Source organism: Sciurus vulgaris (genome assembly GCF_902686455.1).
Source record: "Sciurus vulgaris genome assembly, chromosome: 13".
Classification (NCBI taxonomy): domain Eukaryota; kingdom Metazoa; phylum Chordata; class Mammalia; order Rodentia; family Sciuridae; genus Sciurus; species Sciurus vulgaris.
Window position 1 is genome coordinate 28,385,648 of NC_136474.1, and position 27,773 is coordinate 28,413,420.

At 42.1% G+C, this 27,773-nt stretch overlaps 1 protein-coding gene across 1 annotated transcript in view; it reads right to left on the reverse strand.

Annotated features, from left to right (window-relative positions):
- Positions 1 to 27,773, reverse strand: part of SHC3 (SHC adaptor protein 3) — a 216,723-nt gene that overhangs the window by 163,972 nt on the left and 24,978 nt on the right. The window contains exon 2 of the mRNA XM_079109199.1: positions 6,453 to 6,523. Coding sequence (XP_078965325.1) covers positions 6,453 to 6,523 — 71 coding nt within the window. The remainder of the gene's footprint in view (positions 1 to 6,452; positions 6,524 to 27,773) is intronic.

Consider the following 27,773-nt stretch of genomic DNA (forward strand, 5'->3'; position numbering starts at 1 on the left):
GCACACAGGTAAGGTTTCAAAAAGAATACTAAACTGTGAAAATACTGACTTCTCTCCACTGCTTCCTGGCCTCACCCTCTGGAGGGCGATAAGAAGCTGGGGCTGGAAGCATATTTAGAACAGGAACATCGAGAATGAGCCCATAACGCAGAAATTCAAAGCCAATCATTCTGCACTATTCAAAAGCACTGGGGCAGGAAGGGCTGATTCACACTGTTGCTCTCCCTCCTAATTCAGGGACTAAATCAGCCTCAGAGAAACCATAAAAATAGAGTCACTCTTTTCCCTGGAATGTCTAGCTGAAATCTACCTGAGCGCTGTTTATTTTGTAGTGAAAGAGGAATTCTAGAATATCACAATCAAGTCTACTGGCAAAGATCAGATCTACCCATAAGATTCCTTCACAGATCTAAGGAAACCAAGAGAAAAAGTCACCTTTGTTTTTCTACACCATGGACACATGTAAGAGTGGCTTTTTTTTTTTTTTTTTTTTTTTTGCAGTGCTGGGAATTGAACCCAGGGCTTTGTGCTTGCAAGGCAAGCACCCCACCAACTGAGCTATATCCCCAGTCCTACAGTGGATATCTTAAGATGCTTTCTGTGGTGGATTTCCAAAGATGAGACTCTTCAGAATTGCTTCCCCTGAGTTTCCAAGGTGAGAAAGTCATGTCGCTCTAGTTAACGTATGCTTTTCCCAACATAAAGCACCTGCAGCAAATTTCTATTTAGTAGTTTGTGCTACCTACTTTCCAAGAAGAAAGACTACCACCCAATTTGAATAAAAGATACTCAGAGCAGTACCATCCCAGGTAGTCCCCCCGTTCAACGGAATGGTTGTAATCAGACCTTCACAGCATTCCTTAGACATCTGAGGTCCCCAGGGGCTCAGGCCTTACCTGCCCATCTTCTGCTCCATCTTCCACTCCATGCGCCTTCAGCCAGGGTGGGGCCCTGAGAACAGCAAATCCTCTATGAACAACACAAAACTCTCATTAGTAAACGTGGCCTTCCTTAAAACTGCACCATATGCATTGTTTAGATGCCCCCAATAAACTTGTGATTCAGTGTCCATGCAACAGGGAAGCGACTGGGGCAAGGCGGTAGCAAGGTGGTGATAGATGCTGGTGGAGGAGGAGGTGTCCGCCACGGTGGCCAGTACACAGCCTGGCCAGACCCTCTCTTACGAGGGGCTCGGCAAGGGTGAGCATCCATTCTGGGGGAAGGTGCTCTGCACACGAGGATAAATGCGGCCAGCTGCGGGATGCACGCCAGCGAGGATGGATGCTCAGGTGCTCGTCGGATAGGAGGGACAGCATAGTGACGGTGTTTACCTTGGACGGCTCTCCTCTGAGGGCATTTCTACCCCGTTGGAACCCGGGAGTCACGCTTTCCAGGTGAGGAAGAGAAGAGGGTGGCCAGAGAGGCACGGCCATGCTGGGGTCAGCTCTGTCTTGTCCTCCTTCAGCTACAGATGAAACTTCGGGTAGGTGTCGAGGAGACCGTGCGGACGCCCGTCAGGTTAAGACGCTCAGGAACGTCACGACACACACATCTTCAGGCCTCAGCTCCCTTCCTCACACAACCAGGGCTTGCTGTGCCCTAGGCTTTGCTTGCTATTTGCTCAAATTCAAAACTCCACAGCTGCCAAGCGCTTCGCGATTTCAGACCAATTTCACATGATTATACCTCTACCTTCCAACCCAAGTCCCTTCCAACATCAGACAGAAAAGACTCCAACTTGAAGCCCTCGGTTCTACTCTCTGACTGATGACTAATTTGTGCGTCCACAGTCCATACCTGGAGGTTTGGGTACTGGGAGAAGGCCGTGTTGTGAATGTCAACACACATGCACTAACACCCGTGAGGAAAGTTTCCTGAGATCCCAGCCAGCACCCGGAATAAGAGCAAAAAGGTAACACCTTCCCTAAAAGAAAGACAGATTCCTTTCCCAGGTTTTCGAACTAAGGGGATTTTATGAATGCTCCTGGGGAATTTTCAAAACATGCCCAGTCTGAAGCAGTGAGGTCACATCTGTGCTCACAAAGTGCAATGCTGTGGGCCAAACCCGTCCCTCAGGCTGTGCTGCACGTGTCCATGTACCTAAGTTCAGGTCAGACAGGAATCTGAACCCATTAAATAAGGGAAGCAGAAACCTTAAAATACATTCAATTGTTCACTCTCTAGAGTTTGCAAATGCAGGTTTTTGTTGGCCCTGGACAATGTGCTATAAATCTGCTGCTCACCCTAGAAGCACAGCAAAGCCACATGTCACGGAGACCCTGTGTCCCCGGGACCCTGAGTGAAAGCAGACTCGTTACACAACACCTCCAAGCAGTGCAAGAAGTAAGCTGGAACCCTTTACATCCCAGACTCCACAGTACATTTGCATTCTGTTGTTGAGGAGAGGGTTGTTTCAGGTTGTTGGGAAAGGGCCAGCCCACCCAATGCGCTGGATTTAGTTGTGTATATATTCACAGCCTTCCATGTTCTAAAAATGGCTTAAGCCACTTCCAATGTAGGCAAAATTTACCATGATAAATAAAATAAAAATAAGTAGGTGAGGAAATCAAAGTAAAAGGGGAAAAAAAGTCAGACCGCACTGGGCCTACAGAGTAAGGACATGGGGGCTGCTTGTCCCTGTCCAGGGCCAGCCAGGCAGGGCTGCTCTGAATAGAGATTCACAGTGGCAGAGAGCCCAGCAGGCCAGGGGGGGCATGGCCCCTCCATAGCAATGCAGGTGCTCTGAGTAGAAAACATGTTCCCCATCCATAGCCCTCTCTACATGACATGGCACGCCACCCACGCAGGAAATACAGTAACAAGGTGCAATGGTGGAGACGAGAGAATTGCAGGAGGGGGGCTTTCAGTGAGGTCTACACGACAGCCACGTATGCAGGTCTCTGATGTCAAGCTCAAGCCCAGGAGGGTGACCAGTGTTTACAGCCGCAGTAGCCAGAATGGAAATCCCATGGCCCAACTCAGATAAAAGCAGAGGTCTCTGACTGACCTCCAGGTAGGGAGCCTGGGTTCACCCCACGGAGGGTCCTTTCCTCTGCTGGGGTGACACCAACCTGGGTTTCATCTCTCTAGCCCCCTAGGGGCTGTACAACAGGCTGGAATCCGTCAGATGTGGGAAGGAAGGGGGTCTCCCTCCAGTCAGCTGAGCAAGATTAGAAAGCATCAGAACAGCCAAGTTTTACTTTTTCCTACAACAGGATTTCTGTACAGCCTTTAGTATTCTAAAGTACATCGCGAGTCTACAAAGGTGTGGTGGGCAGTATATTTTATGCTACATTTCAGAACTGTATTTAACAAGAGCTACTTTCAGGAAACAGCTCAGGTAATCTGTCCTCTGCTGAGTCTGGAGATCATGATTTTCTTCCAGGGAATCTATTTGTTCCTCAGGTGTATGTTTCTGTTCTCAGGGCATACTGTCACAAATCCTGAATCCCTCTGTGCTCCCCACCAGAAGGCTGGTCCGAGGGAAGCAAAGGCTGCCAAGGGCCACCATCAACACAATCTTGGCTGATGTCCTGCTTGTAGAAACTTGTTTGGGGCCCTGTGATCTCTGTGCTAAATAAAAACTGAGCAATGAGAACAGCATTTCCTCTTTTCAGGCCTTGGCCTGTCAAAACAGTCCTGTTTCCCACTACAACCATGGAGGTGGATATGATTTGGACAGACTCATTACTCAGTGTGCAAATCAAGGCCGAGCTTACACAGAGGAACATTGGCAGAACTGGGTGCCCCAGTCATCTCAACACAGTGGACGATGATTCAAGTGAATGAGTCACCAAGCCACCTGGACCATGGTCTTAGGGGTAGAAGGCTTTTAATGACCACTGAGGTACTGGGTACATAAACAAAGGGTAGTTTTAAAAGTTATCTTTTGATAAGAAATCAGTAATCAATGCCCAGTGTTTTTGAAAAAACCTCAGTAAATTTAAACTCAGATGTCAGGAACAAAATAAAACTAAACCAGTCCCAAAAAAGGTACATGATATAGCTGTCAGAGCCTCCAAAATATATCTGGATATGATTTTTAAGTTAGATCCAAAAATAAGTGAGAATTTTTTTTTATAAAAATAAGTGAGAATTTTTTTTTGTACTGGGGATTGATACCAGGGGTGCACAACCACTGAGTCACATCCCGGTCCTTTTATATTTTATTTAGAGACAGGGTCTTCATAAGTTGCTTAGGACCTTGCTAAGTTGTTCAGGCTGGCTTTGAACTGGTGATCCTCCTGCCTCAGCCTCTAGAGCCACTGGAATGACATGCATGTGCCACTGTGTCTGGCTAAAAAGACTTTTTAATAAAAGGTGTGGCCTTTGGAAACATGTTTTCTTAGTGCCTGTATAATTTGATCACAACATTAGATTTTCCTGAAACCTTCCAGGAATATCTTTAGTGTGTAAAATAAACTATGACAGTAAAGTTGAACCACTGCCATGTTTAACACTTAGTTAGCACTGAGACCTTAAAAGCTCCACACTGCACCACATCTACAAGACATTTGTGGAGGATTCATTTCATGGATGCACAGGGCTTCCTCTTGATGTTGATTCATCAATATTTTTCCTTTGTGTGGTCTTAGCAATTAACTACAGTAAGAAATATGTCATATCATAAATATAACTCATTGTAGGGACAAGCAAATATGTTTTTTTTCAGAAAGTCTAATAAAACTCAAGGAAATTCTGTGCAATCAGAATTCAACGCCATGTTTCTGAAGTCCAAAAATGATGCTCCATTTGCCTATTATGTTCCTTCTCTTTTGTACAGATCTAAATGGAACAGGGCTAAAGAAAAAAATCCAGTCTCCAAATCCAACAATGTCTGTTCCACCTGCTTTCTTCCACAATTATTATCACTTTTATCCATTTAGATTCTAATCCAGAGACCCCCAGGAATCTAATCCTCACCAAAGGTAAAACTGGAATTATTCACTTGTTCCCCCACACCATCCCCAAGGAGCAGAACTTGGTCTGTGTCCCTTAGATGCTCCTCAATTATTTGTGTATATATATTTCTCCCCAACACTGGAAGGCCAGGCAAAGCAGACAGCTTGTGTTGCCCAGCATGTTGTGTACACACAGAAAGCATTAGAGCTCATGAATATATCAGAAGAATTAAAATGGCATGAAATCGTCTCAGAAATTCTAGCATCTATAATAAAGGGAATTCAGTAGAAATGATCAATAGTACTCTCCCCATCAACTGTCAGTCCCTTAAAAGCAAGAACTGTGCAAGAGAATGTGCACAGTGCTACCCAGTTCTCATATTCCCCAACAATGGCAAAGTGCTTTGCCTCCTTCAAGGGACTGTGTGACTTTTCATGAGTAGGGTGAATGAATGATTTAACAAGGAAACACTCAAACTTTTCTTTTAAATGCTTTTGCTTCAAGATGCCATTCCTTTTCCTTAGAAAGTTTTGTGAACCATTTTCTACAAATATATAGGGACAGATTCCTTCTTCATTGTAGGTAACTGATATTCATACATTCCCACCACGTGTCTTGAGTTGTCTTAGAGAGAAGGGCAGCATCAACTCTTGACCATGAACTTCTTCAGTGAGGAAAAAGTGTTATTAGGCACTTAAAACAACTGACATGTGTATATTACTTAACAGCTCATAACAATAACTTATTTTAAATTTTAATCTTTAGACTTTGGTTTGCTCACTCAAAGATACATAACATAGTGGTTTGAATGAAGTAAACAGGAAGTATTTTCTGAGGTCACTATTTAGATTAAGCAGTTCCACAAGTTCCACACAACATAAATTCTTTGGCCATAGAAATGTAGTCATTTCATAAATAGTTGTAGTTCTCTACAAGATGACTTGAAATTGGCATTTTTCTAAAAGTATAGGCTCTACCAGGAACTATACTAGGCTATGAAATTTCATAAAAACAGTGCTTAAATACTGGTCTTCAAGGAGTTTAAAATCTAGGTGATGGTGTAGAATATATAAATAATATTAAAAAATTACTGACACCTTAAAGAATTGGTCCACTTCCTAAATGACCTATTCTCATGAATGTTTTTACTTCCAGTTCTATGCAATTTCTTCTCTCTGTGTACTATTGGAGATTATCTCTTGACCTCTTGATTTTCTTTTTTTAAAAGGAATACAGTTCAGTAAATTTTAAAATTCTCAATCTCATATTACAGGGTTTTTTGCATTGAAGAAACAAACACAAGACTCGTGATGCTACATCTATCTGCAGCTTAATTATTAAAATTAAGTTTGGAAAAGGCAGGGTGTTCTTTGCAATGCCTCACAGACAGGGACAACCACACTAGGGTCTTGAGATACCGCTAGTCCTGACTCACTGCCACCAGTCTCCAACATCCAGAAGGGTAGTCTTTTCTTCCCAAAGTTTCTAAGCTGTAAACCTCTGAGACATTTCCTTTTTTAGGTAAAAGTGTAAGAGTCAAGAGGGCTTACCTGGTAATTTGTGTTCTCGTGCTGAAGTCAAGAGACCTCATTGAGCGTAGAACTTCAATGCACCCCAAGTACTGCAAGAGGAAGAAATATAAATCATGAGTTCTGGGAACTGAGATGCAGAGAAAATTTCTAACTACAACAAGGGAATTTTTTGGAAGCAATACACATTTCTTAAATCACAGTTTAACTCAGAATTCTGAGACTATATTCTGTTTCTATGAAAGCAATAATTCAAGCCCATAGGGGAGTATCGTGAATACTTAGATTGGCACTACACTGATTTTCTAAAACCTATTAGAATTGTCATTTTATTTAGATGCACATTCTTCAAAGTTTTTATTGGGGTTTAACTTACACACCGTAAAAGGCAGAAATCTTACATGTTAACTCATTATCTAACATTGTCTAAATACGTATTTGCCATGAAACTGCAACTCAGACCCCATAGTTCTAGTTCTTTTCAAGAATTTAGGGGAAGTTAAATTTTTTAAAAATTTTATTGGAGCATGATATGTGTAACATAATAGTGGAATTCATCGTGGTTATTCCTACGCAATGAAGCAATTTGATGATTTTCATTCCCCAGCACCTCCCCCTCTTTCCTCCCTAAATCTCCCTCATCTATTCTACTGGTCTTCCTTCTATTTTCATGAAATATTTTTTTTTTCCTTTTTCTCTCTAGCTTCCCCATGTGAGGGAAAAAATATGACCCTTGACTTTCTGAGTCTGGCTTATTTAACTTAACATGATGCTCTTCAATTCCATCCATTTTCTCGCAAATAGCATGATTTGTTCTTCTTTGTGAATGAATTAAAGTTCATTGTGTACATATAACACATTTTCTTTATCATTCATCTATTGATGGACACCTAGGACGGTTCCATAACTTGGCTATTATGAATGGTGCTGCTATAAACATGGATATGTATGTATCTCTATGATATGCTGAATTTAATCCATTTGGATAAATATTGAGGAGTGGTATAGCTGTATGATATTGTGGTTCCATGGCTAGTCTTTTGAGGAACCACCATTGTTATGGTTTGAATGTGAGGTGTCCCCCAAAAGCTCATATGCAAGACAATGCAGGAAGGTTCAAAGGAGCAATGATTGGGTTGTAAGAATCTTAACCCAATCAGTGAATTAATCCCTAGTGGGATTAATTGAAGTGGTAGGGTGTGGCTGAAGGAAGTGGGAATTGGGGCATGGCTGTGGGGTATTTATTTTGTATCTGGAGAGTGGAGACTCTCCCTCTGCTTCCTGATCATCATGTGAGCTGCTTCCCTCTACCACACTCTTCCGCCATGATGTCCTGCCTCACCTCAAACCCCAAGGAATGGAGCTGGCCTGCTATGGACTAAGACCTCTGAAAACATGAGCCTTCAAATAAACCTTTCCTCCTGTATAATTGTGCTGGTCAGATCATTAGTCACAGCAGAAAAAAAGCTGACTAAGACAACTACTGCCTTTCAAAGTCATTATGCTAATTTACATTCCCACCCACAGTATATAAGAGTTCCTTTTTCCATGCATCCTTACCAGCATTTATTGTATTATCTATACTCCTAGGGTTTAAATTTTAAAGAAAGAATGAAAACACTACATAACCAACACTTTCATTAACATTAAACTTCATTTTCTAATAAATATATTTTGGAGGTCTATGAGCAAACTCAAGGTGGCATTGATTTACCAGAAAGCCCTCCTCTGCAATATTCACCATAAATTTTCAGAAGTTAAAATTTATCCATCTCAATGTGTAGCTAAATTTTGATCAATTTCACACATGAAAATGTATGTATGGATATAAGGATGTAACAAAAATTATGGATAAAATGCTAGATAGAATATTTATATTCTTCAGTCCTTGGGGAGTTTGAAGTTGCAGATGTTATAGACAAATGCTTTTAAATTTAAATACTTTAGATAAATGCCTTTAAATGTAGATTTTGTGGGAAATTCTCATGGTATGGTACATAAAAACTCTATTTGAATTATTCAGAAAATCTGAGTTTGAACCTGGCTGTGTCTTATCTTGTTACGTAGATTTAAGTAAAACTTTATACTTCTCTGAACCTAAACCTCTACACCCCATAAATGTGATGGTTCCTCCTGCCACTGTGTCACCACCAATATCACAGAGCTATTTAAATACCATCACTGTCATCTCAGTTACATGAATTGCATGGCCAATGCCACAAAGATACATGACTTACTACAGAGTGACATAACTGTGACAACCAGCATCGCCAGTTCCTGTGACTATCAGGGCCAATGTCACAGAAGTATGTGACAACCTCCACCGTCAGAGTCACAGAATTATACAAACGCCACGTGCACATTGCGGAGTTATGTGAAAAACACACCCAGTGTGACAGAGTCACATGAAAACCACAGCCAGCCACACAGAGCTATGCAAATGCTATGCACACCGATGTCCTGAAGTTACGAAATACCACAACCACCTTTGCAGAATCACATTTATATCACAGCCCAAACTGCAGAATGGTGAGCTGGAACTCTACCACATCTCCTTATAGAGTTCCACCAGGAGGTGGTAGAAGTCCCCCATTGTAGAATGATGTAAATTTGATAGCAATGTCACAGAATTATGAAGAAACTATGAACAACAATGAGTTACATTCATACAAAGTTATATGAATACGTTCCTCATCACAGGTGTATATTTACATGAACACTATGACCAAATCTGAGTTACACAAGTACTACATCTATCATCATAATATTATATGAAAACCATAACTGATGTTGCAGTTATATGATCCACCTTTCCACAGATGCATTTTTCTTTACTTATTTCTTTTTTCTTTATTGTGGTAGAATACTGTTTTACCACAGTTTTTTCACCACTGTGACCAAAAAGACCTGACAAGAACAATATTTGGGGCTAGGGATATAGCTCAGCTGGTAGAGTGCTTGCCTCAGTCACATGCACAGGCCCTGGGTTCAATCCCCAGCAGCACCACCAAAAAAAAAAAAAAAAAAAAAAAAAAAAAAAAAAAAAAAAAGGACAATATTAGAAGAGGGAAAGCTTATTTTGGACCCAAGGTAAGGCAGAAAATCATGGCAGAAAGGTGTGACAGAGGAAAACAGCTAGGACATGGTACCAGGAAGCAGAGAGAGACAGTCCAACTCTCTGGGGACAAAATATATACCCCAAAGACTCACCCACAATGACCCACCTCCTCCAGCCACACCCTACCTGCCTACAGTTACCACCCAGTTAATCCCTCTCCAAGGATTAATGCACCCGTTAGGTAAAGGCTCTTATAATCCAAACATTTTACCTCTAAACCTTGCATTGTTTCACACATGAGCTTTTGGGGGAAACCTCATGTATAAATTGTAGCATTCTGCCCCGAACTCCCAAAGCTCACACCCATCTCACAATGCTAAATACATTTAGTCCATTTCCAAAAGTCCCCATAGTCTGAACAGTTTCAGCATTTCCCAAAAGTCCAAGTCCCAAGTTTCCTCTGAGACTCAAGACAAACTCTTGAGCCCTGTAAAAACCAAAAGCAAGTTACACCTATCCAATATATAAAGGCACAGAGTAAACATTTCCATTCCGAAACGGAGAAATAGGGGCACAGAAAGAAGGAGTAGGACCAAAGCAAGACCAAAATCCAGCTGCTGAAACAAGTTCTGTAACTCCATGTCCAGCATCTGGAGCACATAGCATCATGATGTTCTCTCAAAGGGCTTGTGCCCCTCCATCCCTATGTCTCTGCTGGTTGCAGCCCATGTGGCCTGTCTGTTGGCTTGTCTCTGCTCAATTCCTGCAGCTTTCTTTGGCAGATGTTCCACAGTACTGGCATTTCTTAATCTTGGGGGTCTCTTGGATAGCTTTGGTATCCTCACATCTGCACACATTGCCCTCTCAGAGGCAGCCTGCAGGGACTCTGACCCACTGCATTTTGCCTGCCCTCCCAGGCCTTCCTTGGAAATCTCAGTGGAAGCCTCCATGACTCCCTAACTCCAGTATCCTGCATTCCTGCAGAACCAGCACCACATGGTTGCTGCCAAGGTCTGCAACAATCTCAAGCAGTAGCCAAACATCCAGGGAGCCTGGCTGCAGCAGTCTCTGAGTGCCTGAATGGCTGAGCATGGTGAAACAACTTCCTAGGCAACCCTGTGAAAAAAGGGTGCCCCGCTATTCTCTTCTCAAAATAATTTCTGAGCCTCAGATGGGTGCAGTCTTGCCAATTCCTGAGATGCCCTCAAGCCTTCTTTCCCATTGTCTCTGTGCAAAGTACTTAGCATCTCTTTAGTGACTATGTCTTTAACCACTGCACTTCCTTAGTCTCAGTTTTAGTTCCACTTTTCAAGTCCGAATTTTTTTAAATCTTTCTGTTCTGTTTTCTGCTCCTGATTATCACAGTAAACTAGGCTTATTTTGGGGGTTCCCAGAAGAAGTTCAAAAAAAGATCCACACATGGAACTGTAGTGGCTTAATATCAGAACTAAAGGATCAAGAGAAAAACATTCTTAAAACATTCCACAAGTCAAGAATTAACATTAGACTGAGTGGAGAAAAGCTGGACGCTTCCTCTCTAAGATCTGGGGCAAGACAAGAAAGCCCACTTTCACCACTGTCATTCACACAGTACTGGAAGTCCCAGCCAGAGCAATCAGGCAAGACAAAGACATGCAGGGCATCCAAACTGAGAACCAGGAGGTCAAATTCACACTGTTTGCACAGGATGTGATCTTATACACATAAAACCAAAAATACTCCACAAAAATCTTTTAGAACTAATTCAAAGTTGCAGAAGACAAAATTAGCCTACATTTCTATATACCAATAGCAACTTATCTGAAAAAAAAAAAACATGAAAGCAACCTCCTTTACAATGGCTGCAAAAAAATAAAATGACAGGGAATATATTTAACCAAAGAGGTGAAAGATGGCTGCAATGAAAAGCATAAAACTTTTATAAAAGAAGTTTAGAAGAACACTAAAAATAAGGAAAAACATCCCTTGTTCAATGTTTGGAAGACTAAATACTGTTTAAAATGTCCTTACTACCCACAGCAATCTACAGATTCAAAGCAATCCCTACCAAGTGCCAAAGACTTTCTTCACAAAAATAGAAAAAAAAAATCCTAAAATTCATATGGATCCCCCTCCCCAAAAGTCAAATAGCCAAAGCCATCATGAACAAAAAAACAAAAATAAAAACAGACCACGAAGCTGTAGTAACCAAAAGTGCAACCACTCTGGAAAGTAGGATGGAGATCCCTCAAAAACACTAGGAATAGAGCCCCCATATGACCCAGCTTCTCGGGGTTTATCCCAAAGAACTAAACTCAGCATACTATAGCAAAACAGCCACCTCAGTTCACAGTCGCCAAATGATGGAATCCACCAGATGCCCATCCACAGATGAATGGATCAAGGAAGTGAGAGAAACGTACACAATGGAGTCTTACTCAGCCATAACAAAGAATGACACAGTGGCATTTATCAGTACAGGAATGGAAATGGAGAAAATCACGCTAAGTGAAAAAAGCCAGACTCAGAAAATCAAGGGTCCAGTGTCCTCTCTCATATGCGAAAGCTAGAGTCAAATAAGGGAAAGAAGGCGGAGGTGGAGATATCGTAAAGATGGAGGGTAGAAGGAGGACACCCAGACAGGGAAGAAAGATGGAATGAATCTAACAAAATCATGTTAAATACAATATAAAAGTACCTTTACACATACCTAGAAAGTACCAATCAAAATAAATAATAAAGGAGTGAAAGGAAGACCAGTAGAGTAGAGGAGGGAGGTTAGGGGGAGGGAGGAAGGGGATTGAAATCCAATTCCTCGTATGTATAATTTTGCTAAAAGGAAACTGAACGCTATGTATAATTATAATTTTAATTAATTATTAATTTAATTAATTAATATTTTAATTTAAAAAATAAACAGCACAGTATTGACATGGCCACAGACACAGAGACCAAAGGAGCAGAATAGGGAGCACAGAAGAAAACCCACATGACTACCACCAGCTGATCAGCAACACAGGTAAAGAACAAGCTCTTGAACAAAGGGCACCAAGAAAGTGAGGTCCAAATGCTGAAGAATGAAGCGGCAGCGCTCTCTCGCTCTCTCGCTCTCTCGCTCTCTCGCTCTCTCTCTCCATATACAAAAATCAACTCAGAGTGGATTAAAGACTTCACAGTACAACAGGAAACTGAAACTTCCAGAAAAAGAATGATAAAATACTTCATGACATTATTGGTCTGGGCAAGGACTTTTGGATAAGTCACCAAAAGCACAGGAATCAGAAGCAAAATTAGATGAATAGGATTATATTGAATTTTAATATAATTCTGCACAGAAAAGGATATAATCAACAGAGTGAAAAGATAACCTGCAAAATGAGAGAAAATATTTGGAAACAATACATCTGATAAGAAATTATATATCCAGAACCTATAAGATACTCAAACAACGGAAGGGGCTGATTTAAAAATGGGCAGTAGACCTAAACAGGAATTTCTCAAAAGAAGACACACAAATAGACAACAGGTCCATGAAAAAGTGTTCAGGGAAATGCAAATCAAACCAACAATGAAATATCACCTCACCCCAGTTAGAATGACTATTATAGAAAGAAAGAGAGAGAGGGAGAGAAAACAAGATTTCTCAAGGATGTGGAGAAAAAGGAATCCTTAGGTACTGTTGGCGGCAATGCAAATTAGCATAGTCATTACAGAAAACAGTATGAAGATTCCTCAAAAAATAAAAGACAAAACTACTACATGATCCAGCAATCTCACTGCTAGATACATACCCAAAGGAAATGAAATCAGTATGCTGAATAGACACCTGCACTTTCATGTTTATTATAGGAGTGTTCACAATAGCCCTCAAGTGGAAACAACCTAAGATTTCATCATCTGATGAAGGTATAACAAAAATATGGCATATATACAAAATGGAATATTACTCCACTATAAAAAGGGATGAAATCCTGACATTTGCAACAACATAGATTGAACTAGAAGACATTGTGTTCAGTGAAATAAGTCAGACACAGAAAGACAAATATTACATGATCTCACTGGTGGAATCTAAAAATATTGATATTACAGAGATAGAGAATCAAATAATACTCTCCCAGGGGTTGGGAGAGTAGTAGGAGGGAGTAGGAAGAAGGGTTGGTCAGTGGGTACTGGAGAAATAGGCTCTGGTGTTCTGCTGCTGTTGGGTGACTACAAATAATAATGTACTGCATATTTTCTGAAAGTTAGAAGAAAGAATTTTGAACATTTTTTATGACAGAGAAATAATAAATGTTTGAGGAGATAGATGTTTATCTTGATTTGAACAATATACCATCTATAACTGCGTCAAAACACCACCCAATACCTCAAAAGGATGTGTGATTTCTGTGTCATTTAAAAAATACATATTTTAAAAAGCTTTCATGAGTGAGGGGTGGGGAACCAAGTTACTTACAAAGAAAGAAAACGCAGAGCAAAAATAATGAAGTTCTTTCAGCACCAACTACACGGAGACAAATAACACCATCCAAGACCTAAAGACAAGGCATATCGAGGCAAGAATCTTATTTCCACCCAAACTAGCACTCAAGTGGGAGGGCAGAGCAAAGACTTGGGAAGTTAACCACCCACAGACATGCTCTGAAAGAAACATTCGAGAAACATAATGAATGCAACAGAGAGGAGCTTGTGGGCTTGAAGAAACAGAGAGGAGAACAGAGGCAAGAAACGTTACGGGTACATCTCAGGCTTCAGCAATGAGGCATGATGTCCCACGTGTGCCTCGTGCATCATAACCAGGAATTAACATCTCAGAAGATGTCAACATGGACAGCAAAGTGTTCGAAGGACTATTGTGTTTTATCAAGGTGGGTGCAGAAAAATATGAAGGTAGCCATTAGAAAAATATGTTTACTTGTGTGTATATGAGATTATCAACCAGGCTGGGGCTGGGGATCAGGGGTACAGCACTTGCCTGGCATGTGTGAGGCACTGGGTTCGATCCTCAGCACCACATAAAAATAAATAAAAAAATAAAAATATTGTGTCCATCTACAACTAAGAGTCTTTTTAAGAAAAGATTACCAATCACTATAAAAAGAACAGAATGATCAACTTTCAGACCACTATGGAGCCAAAGCAAGATCCAAACAAAAATGTCTGTCAGTAAAAATAAAGTATAAAAATAGAAAATGTACAAATGAACCACAGAAGACCTACAAAAGTCAGGAGCAGATGTTTGTCTAGGTTTATCCAAACACCTCAGTGATCACATAATCATGAATGGATCAGACCTGACAACTAAAGGTCACAGCCTTTCACACCGGTTAAAAATACATGTGTGTTAAATAAAGTCACAAAGGAAATACTAAACAGATAAAAAAATGCCAGAAAAAGAAAACAAGAATATACTGGGGGAAGCATCTCTTTCAAATGGGCAAGGAAGAAAACAGCATGAAATAAATCTAACAAGAAATGTGTTAGACCAAATTGAAGAAAGACTTAAGGAAGGAAGAATGACTAAAAGAAAACCTTCTGTCCTGGTCCATTTTGTATTGCTATAACAGAACACCTGATGTTGGGTAATGTACAAGGAAAAGAGGTTTCTGGGGCTCCTGATTCTGTTGGAGGATCTAACTAGCATGGTGCCAGTGTCCTGGTGAAGACCCCTGGCTGGGTAACGTGGGAGAGAAGCAGGAAAGGGACTCTGTTGCATGCAGAAGGGGCCAAGGAATGGGGAGGCCTTGCTTTTTAAATCTCGCAGGAACTAAGTCATGTCATGAGAACAACAGTAATCCATTCATGGGTGGTGTTCCCAGTGACCTGATTACCTCCCACCAGGCCCTGATTTTAAATGTTCCACCACCCCAAAGTGGCCACACTCACCGGGGACCACGCTTCCAACACATGAACCTTTGGGGAACACACTCAATCCATATTTAAACCATAGCGTCTGCATTTGTGGAAAGACAGGCCGTGCTTCCTGGGTTGGAAGATCTCATCTTGAAACACACCTGCTCTCCCCCTGATTCATCCACAATTTTACTGTGATGATAATAAAAGTCCTAACAGGACTTCAGCCCCAGAACTGGGAAAATTAATTCTAAAGCTTACAGAACAAAGAAATTTCTGAAGAAGATAAAAGTGAAAAGGAAAAGGGGAAAATTCCATGATATTGACATGGAGGGAGGGAAATCATGCAAGGGGTTAGGATAGGGTCCAGAAGAAAAGCACACACAGGGGTAGGAGTCACTGAAGAAGATTAGCCAGTCGATTCACATGAGGTTGTGAGTAGCTGTACATTAGAAAACGGTAGCTGGAAACATCTCTGCCCAGGGCTGTTGCCTACGGTGTCATAAAGCATTATGCACGTTGTGATGTGGGAATTGTACACCCTTTCCTACAAGCCCACCTTACCAGTACACACAAAGCCTAAAAGGGTTAAAGGGCTGAAGTTAAGAAACACAATTATAAAATCATACAAGAAAACAAAGAATAACGTTTTTATTACAAGACCAAAAACTCACAAAGCTGCAAGAGAATTCATGAAAAACACTGACTTTTGTAGAACAAAACAAAGAACATAATTAACATGAAAAGTCAAGTAAAAGCTGAGAAAAGAATTCAATAAGTGTCACTGAAAACAATTAATACCCAGGGTATTCTAAGAGTTTCTGTGAGTTATTATGTCAGTCTATCAGCTCAATAGAAATAAAATGACCAAAGAACAGAAGGGGTAAACTCACAGGAGAAAAACAGTCAGGACTTAGTGGTCAGAGAAATTAAAATCACCAGTGAAGGAGAAACAATTTTTCACCTAGAAGAATAGCCAGATTTGGTGAGACAAAGGAAAATGGCCATATCACACAATCTTGGAGAGAATATAATTGGAAGAAAACCTTCTTGGAAGACTAGTTGGAAGTTTCTGGATATGAAAACTGTGTTTGCCCTTTGATGCATTCATTTCACTTGTAAGAGTCTATTCACATACGAGCATGTGAAATCGTGTGTGCAAAGACAGTAATGACTAGGTCGCCTGTTTAGAATGAGATTCTGAACTCCCTCCCAAAATGTTTAGCAATACATGTGTAGTTAGACACCTAGGTCACAACCAAACCGTGGGTTCCAACACAGCCCCTGTTTTAAACAAGGCACACACAGATCTCCAAGAAACACTGTGAAGTCCTCCACATTCTATGGGTTAAAGCAAGTCGCAGAGTCAGGAGATCTAAGGGCAAGGGCCATCCCAGAGTGTGGCTGCAAGGAGACTTGGTTCCTGGGCCCCCCTTGGAGACATGAGTGCACACAGAGGAAAGAAAGTTGGAGCAGATGAGGGAGGGAGAGCAGGGGAAGGGAACAGGGGGATGCTTAACCTCTGAATGCTTTCTCAGCCCTTTCATAAAGAATGTGTTCACTTTTTACTTGCATAATTTTGAAATAATGAAAAACTTCTTAAAAAAACACCAAAAAAAAAAAGAAAAAGGTCATGCTTCATAAAACCATTTCCCCATGGTCTGATCAAAAAATGACTGATGGACTGGGGAGATAGCTCAGTCGGTAGAGTGCTTGCCTTGCAAGCACAAGGCCCTGGGTTCGAACCCCAACACCGCAAAAAAAAAAAAAAAAAAGACCAATGGACCTCAGGTGACTCAAATTACAAATCCCTCCTCATTGGCCCTCTTAAGAGTCAGGTACTACTACGGTGCCATGAGGAGAGAAGAGGAGACAGGGCAGCAGCCACCCTCTTCCTTAGACAAGCCTCAGCTGGGCTGGCCTACTGGTGGCCATCAGGGAGGCTGAGTCACTGAATCCTGTCCTGATGGCCCCAGTGATTGATCAGGGATAAGTAGGTGGGGGCCTGCAAATCACAGTCGTGGGGGTGTTGCCGGAACTGTCCACGAGTGACAAAGTCACACCCAGCTTCTGAGAGCAGCACAACTAATGACAACAGGTGATCCACCCTCCTACTGTTCACCACCAAACGTTCCCAGACAGCAAAGGTCTGGAGAAGGCATGAATACTTAACCCTAGTGATTTCCACCCTCGGTGGCTATTTAGAGACCTCTTCTAACATTCATTTGGAAATATGATGTGCCTAGGAAATTTGATATGATATTTTCAAGCATGTCCCACAAGGAGGAATCTAATCCATGCCGGATTTGAAAAAATCATCATAACTTGAATATTTTATTATTAGTATACTGAGAGTCTTGCCTTTTAGACTCTGGTACTGAGAAGAAAAAAAAAAAAAAAAAAAAAACGTGTCTCTTCCATGACTTTAAAATACTTAAGCAGTCATGAAATTTTAGCTGTTAATAAGATCACACTTGTTTTCTAAAAACAGGTAAAACTCTCCTACATCACTCAAGTCATTAATTAATAAATATGTGTCTGCATCCGTGAGGATGAACTGGTAGAAAGAAATGGAATCTATCTCCTATTGCTTAGAATTTATTAGTAGCCTCTGAGAGTTTAATAGTCATGCCTGTGAGTTCTTATTGGTCATGCCTATGAAAAAGCTACAAGTGGAAAAACAAAGAAATGCGCCCATCTGGGATTAAAGAGAGATTGCTGGGAAATCAAAGATGGGAACCACGTAGTACCACACCAAGAAGCTATAAGTCTGAAACTACCGATCCCCACGTGTGGCCCCCTGGCCAGCAACAGCAGCAGCACCTGGCAACTTGTTAGAAATGCAAATCCAAAACATCCCACAGGCTCTCCAGAGGATGATACTGTCCACTCAAGTTTGAGATTTGTCTGTATGAGGACTGATCCACATTCCCAAGTTTTCTGTGTCACATTGGTATTATTTATAGGCTACAGAAGTTCTAATGTTGGTTCTTCTACTTAGTAGCTTTAACCTTAGTTTTTTAAGGTGGTTTTTAAATTGTCTCTTTAAGCCTTAATATCTGACAATAGCTATGCCCTGGATATCTCACTCAGCTCCTGGAACACCACATCGCTGGGTGTTATTGTTTTTCCACTTAATCCAAGTTCCTAGGGGCACCTTTACCCGTATCTGAGGATTCAATTACAGTTCACACTTAGCTAAAAGTGGCTTAAGTTTCAGTGTGTTTCATTTCTTCAAACTTGTTATAGTTTAGATATGAGGTGTCCCCCAAAAGTTCATGTATGAGAAGATACAAGAATGTTCAGAGGTGAAATGATTCAATTATGAGAGCTGTAACTTAATCGGCAGATTAATCCACTTGAATGGATTTTCTGGGTGGTAACTGTAGACAGGTAGGGTATGTCTGGAGGAAGTGGGTCAATGGGGGACTGCCTTTGAGGTTTACAATTTGTTTCTGGTTGAGCAGAGGTCTCTCTCTCTCTCTCTCTCTCTCTCTCTCTCTCTCTCTCTCTCTCTCTCTCTCTCTCTCTCTCTCTCCTTCCTGAATGTCATGAACTGAGCCACTTTTCTCAACCACACCCTTCTGCCATGATGCTGTGCCTCACTTCAGGTTCAAAGCTATGCTGTTGGCTGACCTTGTACTGAACCTCTGAAACTTTGAGCAGAAATAAACTTTTCCTCCTCCAAATTGCTCTTGTCAGGTATTTTGGTCACAATAATGGAAAGCTAACTAAAACAGAAATTTATATCAAAAGTGTGGTTAGTGCTATGACTAACCTGACCACGTAGTTCAGCAACATTTAGAGATGGTGTTTGTGGAAGAAATTTTGAAAAGTTTAGAGATGTGAGCTGGAAAAGCTTTAGAATGTCTTAAGTGGAGCTTAATGAGTGATTCTGGTTGGAACTCAATTAGAACTGTGAACAGTAAAGACTGGGCTCACGAGGTTCCAGAGGGAAAGGAAGAAGCTATTGAAAATTGGACAAAAGTCCATTTGTGTTACATTCTGGCAAATAAATTGTCAACATTTTCCCCATGTTCTGAGACTTTTTGTGAGGCTAAATTCAAAGGATTAATCAACTAATTAATCCATTTGAATGGATTAACTGGATAGTAACCATAAGCAGGTAGGATGTGATTGGAGGAACTAGATCAATGGGGACATGCCTTTGAGATTTATATTTTGTCCCTGGTGAACAGAACTAACTTTCTCTCTCTCTCTCTCTCTGTCTCTCTCTCTCTCTCTCTCTCTCTCTTTCTCTCTCTGGAGTTAAGGGATCTTGGCTTACACCAAGACTTCGAAGGAAGGCCTGGGAGGCCACACAAGGGGTTGCAGAGTTGAAATCCTTGCAGGCAGCCTCTGAGAGGGTGATGCATGAAGATTTGAGAAGGAAGCTAAAGCTACAGTGTAGACCTCCCAAGATTAAGAGATGCTTGTAACATAAAACTTTTGTCAAGGAAAGCTTCAGAAATTTGGGAAAAACAAGCCAAGAAAGAGACCATTGTGGTCTGTCACAAAAAAGTCACAAGGGCAGAGCTACTATACAAAGCCTCTGGAGAGAACATCACAATACCATGTGCCCCAGATTACCAGATGTGAAGCTACAGGACTTGTTTACCTAGCTGAATTTTGGTCTTGCTTTGGGCCCATTCCTTCTTTCAATGTCCCTATTTGAACCTTGTGGAATGAAAATGTTTAGTCTGTGTCATGTATGTTGAATACATGTAACTCAGTTTTGATCTTTACAGGGGAAATCACTCAAGAATTTGCCTTGAGTCTCAAATGAGATTGGACTTGGACTTTTGGGTAAAGCTGGAACTGTTAAGAATATGAGGACTCTTGGAAATGGTCTAAATGTATTTTGCAGTGTGCAGTGGGCATGAGCTTTGGGGGGCCAGGAGAAGAATTCTGTCATTTAAATATGAGGCATCCCCCAAAATTTCATGTGTGAGAAAATTCAAGAATGTTAAGAGGTGAAATAATTTGATTATGAGGACTATAACCTAATCAGTGGATTAATGCACTTGAATGGATTCACTGGGTAGTAATGTAGGCAAGTAAGGTATGGCTGGAGGAAGTGGGTCAATGGGGGTCAATCTTTGGGGTTATATTTTGTCCTTAGTGAATGGAGCTCTCTCTCTCCTTCCTATTGGTTATGAGCTGAGCAGCTTTCCTTCATCATACCCTTCTGCCATGATGTTCTGCCTCACCGTGGACCCAGAATTATGGAGTTGGCATGGACTGACCTCTGAAACTGTGAGCCAAAATAAACTTTTCCTCCTCTACATTTCTCTAGTCAGGTATTTTGGTCACAGGCACACAAAAATAACTAAAACGGAAACCAAGATGACCTTGCAGATTCCCAAACCTTATGGCTTTTCAGTTCCTTCTGCTTCCTACACTAAGCCCTGGGCACACAGCTCTCAGTTAGTGAATCCAAAATCTTCCCAGGCTTAGGAAATTGATGGCACAACAGTGGACTTGGTGAAAACCCAAGTCCACAATATTAAAAAATAATGACTCCAATCAAGCTTCTGAAAGATTTCTTTGGGAAATAAATGGAATACGGTGAAACAGTGCTGTTATTAAAAATAATAACTCAAGGGCACAGAATAAAATTAGCTTTCTGAATGAGAACCGTTAAAAGCAAAAACATGTAGGGGTGGAGACAGAGTTCCTGCAACAGAAAGGAGAACGTCATCGATAGAATAAACTGAGCTAGCTTGCTAAAGAATTCAAAGAAATAATGGGAGTGTGTAGGCAAGAAATAAAAGCCATCAGAAAAGAGCTCAATTTATAAAGACTCGAAAAGCAAACTCGATTCATCGGGGGCAAAAGGAAAATAAATGAGAAATGTTGCTCCTTCAAAGCATAAGAAAAGAGCGATAACCACCAATGGCAAGACAAAAGCCATTATTCTGTAAAAGAGTCATACTCTGCAACTACTGAGTATGAGCAGCAAAGGAGAGCTGGGAAAGATGAGTCATAGCTGTCACCAGCTGCAGACTCTGAGGGCTCTCGCTTCACCCTGGAAAGCCTTGAGCTGCCATCTCAGGGATCTATGGATCTCTGGAAGGCACCAACCAGCTGCAGCCACGAGTGGCCTGATGACCATGGTAACAGCATATCTGTCCTTCCACCTGTCTCAGAGGGTGCAGGGATTGGGGAATGCATTCTTGAAGCCAGATTTGCAGAAGATCCCATGGGGACCTGGGGAAACAAGGGACCACAGGACCAGGGTCTAAGGACAACATGTCCTCAGACAGGTCCATGAGTCTCGGAGAGCTGGGATCTCTGAGGTGGCTTCCACTGCAGACTCTAAGTTAATCCTGCTTTTGCCTAATGCCAGGAACCTCTGGGGCCCCAGGGCACAGAGGCTTCAGGGTTAGTGTGTCCAGGTGCTTCATAAACCACAGCGTATGGTACTCAAATTTAAAAATATGTTCCTCACTCCAGAAAAAGGAAGTACCACACAGCACCCTTCCACCCCTGGGACATGTCTGGACCCCACAAACATCCTGCATCCTTTGTGGGGTTGCATTAGTTCCTCTTTCAGTATGGTAGTGAACTACCTGAGGCAGTCTACCCTATTTGTCTAAGAGGCTTAGTTGGTTCACAGCTTTGGCAGTTGGAAGCCCACATGTCATCAGGCAGGTTTTGGGGAGGGCTTTCCCTGGTCCGTGTCCCTCGTGGCAGATGGCAATGGGGGAGCATGTGTGGGAAGAAGAGGTCACATCTTGACACAGAAAAACCAGAGATTGGGTCTCACCATCCCTTTCAAGGGCACTCCCTCAACTTGACCTAAGCACGCTGATGGGGCCTCACCTCTTAAAGGTGTCACTTCCCAACATGAACACACAGAGGACCAAGCTCCTAACATGTGAAACTTTGGCCAACACACTGAAACCATATCCAAACTACAGCAGGGATGGGAAGGCGATGGTGGGGTCTCCTGGGCCCTGCTGTTGAGCATTGATCATGAGTTTTCACAATGGGGATTCCTACACATGAACCTGAGAACTAGCAGTGTAAGTCACCATCAAAGATGTGTGCGCGTGAGTGACAAAAAGAAGGCCTGCAAGGACAGACCCCAGAAACTTACCAACGACCGAGAGGGGCTCTAATGTGCTGTGAGGAGAGGGGCTCTTGGTTTTCACTCTGCCTACGTCTTACAACATTAAACATTGACAACAGGAATATGTCCATTTGTTACTTATACAATGATAAATAAGTTCATTGCTAAAGGGTAGATAAAAGAAGTTGATGCTTAGCTCCTCGGGTCTCAAACTTGAGCATGAATTAGAATCCACTGGAGACTTGTCAAGCCCAGTTTGCTGGACCCCACCCCAGACCCCTGGACTCAGGATTGCTGGGGTAGCGGGAGATTATCTGCAGATTTTCTAAGAATCAGTGCCTTTGGGAGGTGGAATGTTGAGCTTTAAATGTCACTGAGGTTCTAGAACTTCAATCCAGACCACCTCACACCACACGTGTCATGTCACAGCGGATGAGGTGTCCAGCAGGTCAGGGGAGCAGGACAGAATGAGTGAATCCCTAACTACAGCCGGAAGCAGAAGGCGCATGTGGGTACAGCGGTCACATTAAGGCACCACATCACATCTGGACCTCAAGTAGCTGACCAGAGCTCTCTTTGTGTGACAGGATCGGGGGAGATTTGTTTCTTGATCATTGTTGTCAAAATATATTTCTTGGATTTCTAAATAAAAAAAACAATTCACCCTGAAAAATCCTAAAACTATACTTTCTGCATTTTCCAAAGTTTATGAGTATTTATTTATTTTGGTAATGTTTTTTAAATAGATGAAACGAGACTCCTTTGCTCAGTGAAGTGTCTACCTGAGGCGGGGACCCCTGTTGCAGATGTAACAGGACTCAGTTCAGCAGCCATGGGGACACCCTCTCTGCACCACATAAGCTGGCAAGGACCCCTCCTCTCCTCAAATAGCAGGCATCATCCTAAAACACATGTAGTTTTGATGAACCCAAGGAAGAATCTATGCCATGATTGAGGAAGTATTTTCTTCTGTTTAAAAAATACATCGAGGCCCAGCATAGTGATGCATACCTGTAATCCCAGCAATTTGGGAGGCTGAGACAGAAGGATCACAAGTTCAAGGTCAGCCTCAGCAACTTAGGGAGACCCTGTCTCAAAATTTAAATTTTTTTAAAGGACCAGGATATAACTTAGTGGTAAAGTGCCCCTGGGTGACATCCCTAGTACAAAAAACAAATGAAAAAAGGTTCCAGATGATGTTGGTGACCTGCATGCACACAGCACCCTCCCCTCCACTCAAATCCCCAGCAGTACACAAGAGCTAGAAAGAATGAGTGGATCCCTAAGAGCAATGGGAAGAGAAGGAGGGGTGCACTGGTGAACCAGCTACCTCAGGGCACCCCTAAAGGAGAGAAGGCCAATCAAAATAAGGACAGAAACACTGCACCTGGAGCAGACTGACACAGAAGCCCACAGGGTATTAAGAAGACCCAGAGAGAAAGTCACCAAGAGAATGCTTTGTGATGATCAACTTCATCCTGGTTCCTGAACCATGTACAGTGGGAATGTAATTACAATGATATAGAAAAATCTAGGTTACCCCTAGAGAGGGTACACAAGTCCCAAAGCAGATCACAACTACATGATGTGAAAGGACATGGGTCACGGCCCCAGGAGAATGCTCTGAAAGACACAAGTGGACAATGAGGTGAGACGGGTGAAAGAAAACTTAAGAGACAGGAAAGGTAGATCCAACATCCCAACACCCATCAAACCTGAGGTGCAGACATAAGATTACAGAGGATCACGATTTTTAAAATATATGTTAATTATTTAAAAATAGTGAGCAATGGATAACGGATTTCTCATTAGCACCCTCAGACAAAAGAAATGGATCAACATCTTTCAGATTCTGAAGGAAATAATTTTTGAACTTAAACTTCAGCACCCAGCTAAACTAACTACAGGGGTGAGGAAAAAGCAGAGAACATTTTCAGATATGCATAAAGGCATTTACCACCCTGGAACTCTACTTGAAAGAATTCCTAAGGCTGTACTGAAGCAGAAGTTCACATAAATCTAAAAGAAAAAAAGGATGAAAGCAAGCAGCAATGTGGAATTGCTGTGCTGTACCTGAGCTTCGATATAGAGATAGTCTGAAAGTAGCATCCCAGGTCAACGTGGAAGATGGAATGGCAGGGGAGAGGCAGAACAGGAATGAAGAGAAATGAAAGGAGCTGTGGTCTGTGTCTCCTCTGGACTGGGACACTGGCTAACTTCAGATATTAGGACCAGTATTTAAAAATACTAGCTTTGCTGGGGATGGTGATACACAACTGTAATCCCAGCTACCTTGGAGGCTGAGGCAGGAGGACTGTCAGTTCAAGGGCAGCCTGGGCAACTTAAGGAAACCCTGTCTCAAAATGAAAAGGGCTAGCAATGTAATTCAGAGGTAAAGCACTTGCCTAACAGGTGTGAGGCTCTGTGTCCAATCAATAGTTCTGGGGGAAAAATGGTTTAAATCTGTGCATTGAAATGTAAGGTGATTTGAAGTGGCAAAGATACAAAGGAAAGGTGCTCACTGCACAGCCACCAGGAGGGAACAGTGGAAGACACAATATGAGTCAATGAGTAGAGTGAGGATATAGAGCAATGGGGACCCTCGTTCACTGCTGGTTGGAGTATAAATTGGAGAAAACACTTTGGAAATCTGATTGGCATTTTTTTCCCAAAGGGGAACATGAGCAATGTCCTATGACCCAGAAATCCACACTGAGAGAAATGAACCCATCCCGCCACCCAAAGAAGTGTGCAGAAATAGTCACAGTAGAACCATTCATCACGACTTCCAACTGGAAAAGAAGCAAATATCCACCCACAGCACATGAATAAACAAACCACGGCACATCCACGTGATATAACATCACACAGCTACGAAAATAAAAGATCCTCACCCACGTGCTACAGTTGATCTCTGTAACTGACAACAAAGGACTGTGTCAGTCAGCTTTCCATGACTGTAGCAAATACCTGAGATAATCAACTTACAGAGAGAAAAGGTTTATTTTGGCTCACAGTTTTGGAGGTTCCAGCCCACAGCCCCATTTGGCCCTGTTGCTTTTGCATTGTGGTGGGGAGTGTGAAAGAGCCAAGCTGCCCACCTCATGGCCAGGGCACAAAAAGAGAGGAAGAGGAAGAGGTTGGAGTCCCACAACCCCTTCAGGAGCATGTCCCCAGTGACCTACAACCTTCCAAGGCCCCAGCTCCTAAAGGTTGCACCAGCTTCCGACAGCACCAAGATGGGGACAAGTCCTGTAATACATCGGTCTTGGGGGAACATGCCAGATCCCAACTGTTAGCCAGGCCCTTCCACACAGTATTCATTCAGCTCATGTTGACTGAGGCTCACCGTGTGCCAGATACTCATCTAGGCGCCAGGCAGGACACAAGGTCCCAGATGAGTAAGGTCCTCTACTTACTGAGGATCCATTCGGTCAGGAAAGTAGGTCGTAAGTCTGAATAGATGATCAGTCTAGTCTTCGCCTTCCTTCGGCATTTCCTGCGCCAGCTGCCTGCCCATACTCCTGCGGAGCCAAATCTGTCAGCCCCTTCCTGTCCCTTCACACATCCTGTGTCTGCATATGTGATTTCTCCTGCCTGGAATCCCTTCTTCTCTGGTGTGCCTCCTTCCTCTCTCCCCTTCCTCCCTTCTCAGATCCTTTCCTATGATCTCGAATGATCCATGCCCAGTATCACATGGCCAACAAAGCCCCTTCACCCCTCAGGCAATAACCCTTATCTCATGAGAGGACCCTCAGGGTTCCATTTACACTGACCTTGCTGCCTGCTTGCACGGATGCCTTTTTTCAACTTTTTAATCATACCAGAATGCTTGGCACAGAGAACGTAAGAAATTCATACTGCCAAAACTCAAAATAGAGAAAACTTAACTGTTTAAGGCTGTCTGGCATCGCCATCTCTTTCCTCCCTACCGATACGCTGACACCCCAGCTCTCCTACAAAATGCTGAGCCAAGGCCCTGCATCGTTCCCCCAAACACCCAGCCAGGGCTCCAGCTCGGGTCCACACATCTTGTCACTCAAGCTGCAGAACGGTGCCTTGCTTCTCTGCACATTCCCGAGGCCTTGCATGGGCTGGGCACAAAATAAATGTTTGCTGAATGTCTTCACCAGGGGCTAATGAAGTTAAAGAAGCTTCTGACAACCCCCCAGAGATTAGGACTAGAAAGATGATAGCACTTCATTTGATAGTGCAGGGATCTCATGAATCATAATTTTTTCATTAACTTTTTATTTCACTTATTAGCACCAATTTGTATTGGTTTGTGATATGTAAAGTACTTGAACATTCCCTGACAGTGTTTCTCTCAAATTATTCTGGGATTTAGACACATCAATGTAAAATAAATAGGCCTATCCCCCTCAGCTATATTAATCCAAATAATGTCTGAGAGCATGTACGTCGCAGTTAAAGAGCAATGAGGGAAAAGGCAGGGTGGGGGGTGAGCTCAGCAAAGGAAGAAAGGGGTAAAATGTGCTTTATATTTGTAATGTTCTGTGAGTCTACAGCCATTTCAAAATGAAATGGTTTTAAAAATGGGCTGGGGGACTGGAGTTGTGGCTTAGTGGTAGAGCACTTGCCTGGCATGTGTGAGGCCCTGGGTTCGATCCTCAGCACCACATACAAATAGATAGATAGATAGATAGATAGATAGATAGATAGATAGATAGATAGATAGATAGATAAGATAAGAGATCTATTGACAAACAAGGAGGTTGTGGGATCAATGCCCAGTACTACTATCCATCCATCCATCAATCAATCAAGGGAAAAAATTGTAGCCTATCACATTGATATGAATTTCAGCATTTTCTCTCAGTTTACCCATGTGCTTTGTTTTCCCTGTCTAGAGAGGTGTCCTGAAAATGAAGTCACTTTAATTAGGATCATTTTCTAAAGATCGATTAAGTTGACACTTTCCAAATTGAATAACATGCTTAGAGTTTCCCAATGATTGATTATAATATTAAGATGAATGCATATTCTATACACTGATTACCTAATCTTTAAGGGTGACTATTAACTGGCATGTGCACTTTTGAGCTGAGTCTACCACAATTATGCCACTCGACATTTACTAAATATTTCCCTGTGCCAAGCACTCAGAGAGAAAAGGGAAGAAGTAAAAGCCATCGACTTCAGATTTCACTCTTTCTGTCTTCTGTTCTTTTTAAAGTATGAGACTTTCTATAAAAAGCATATGTCACTTTGCCTGGACTGGAAAATGACAAAAGCCCTATAAAATGTACATATATTTCTGTGTTTTTCTTTATAGAAGACTAGAGTGAACTTGGAGTCATACAGCCCTGAATTAAAGACTCACTTCATGGCTGACTATCGTTGCGAACTTCGA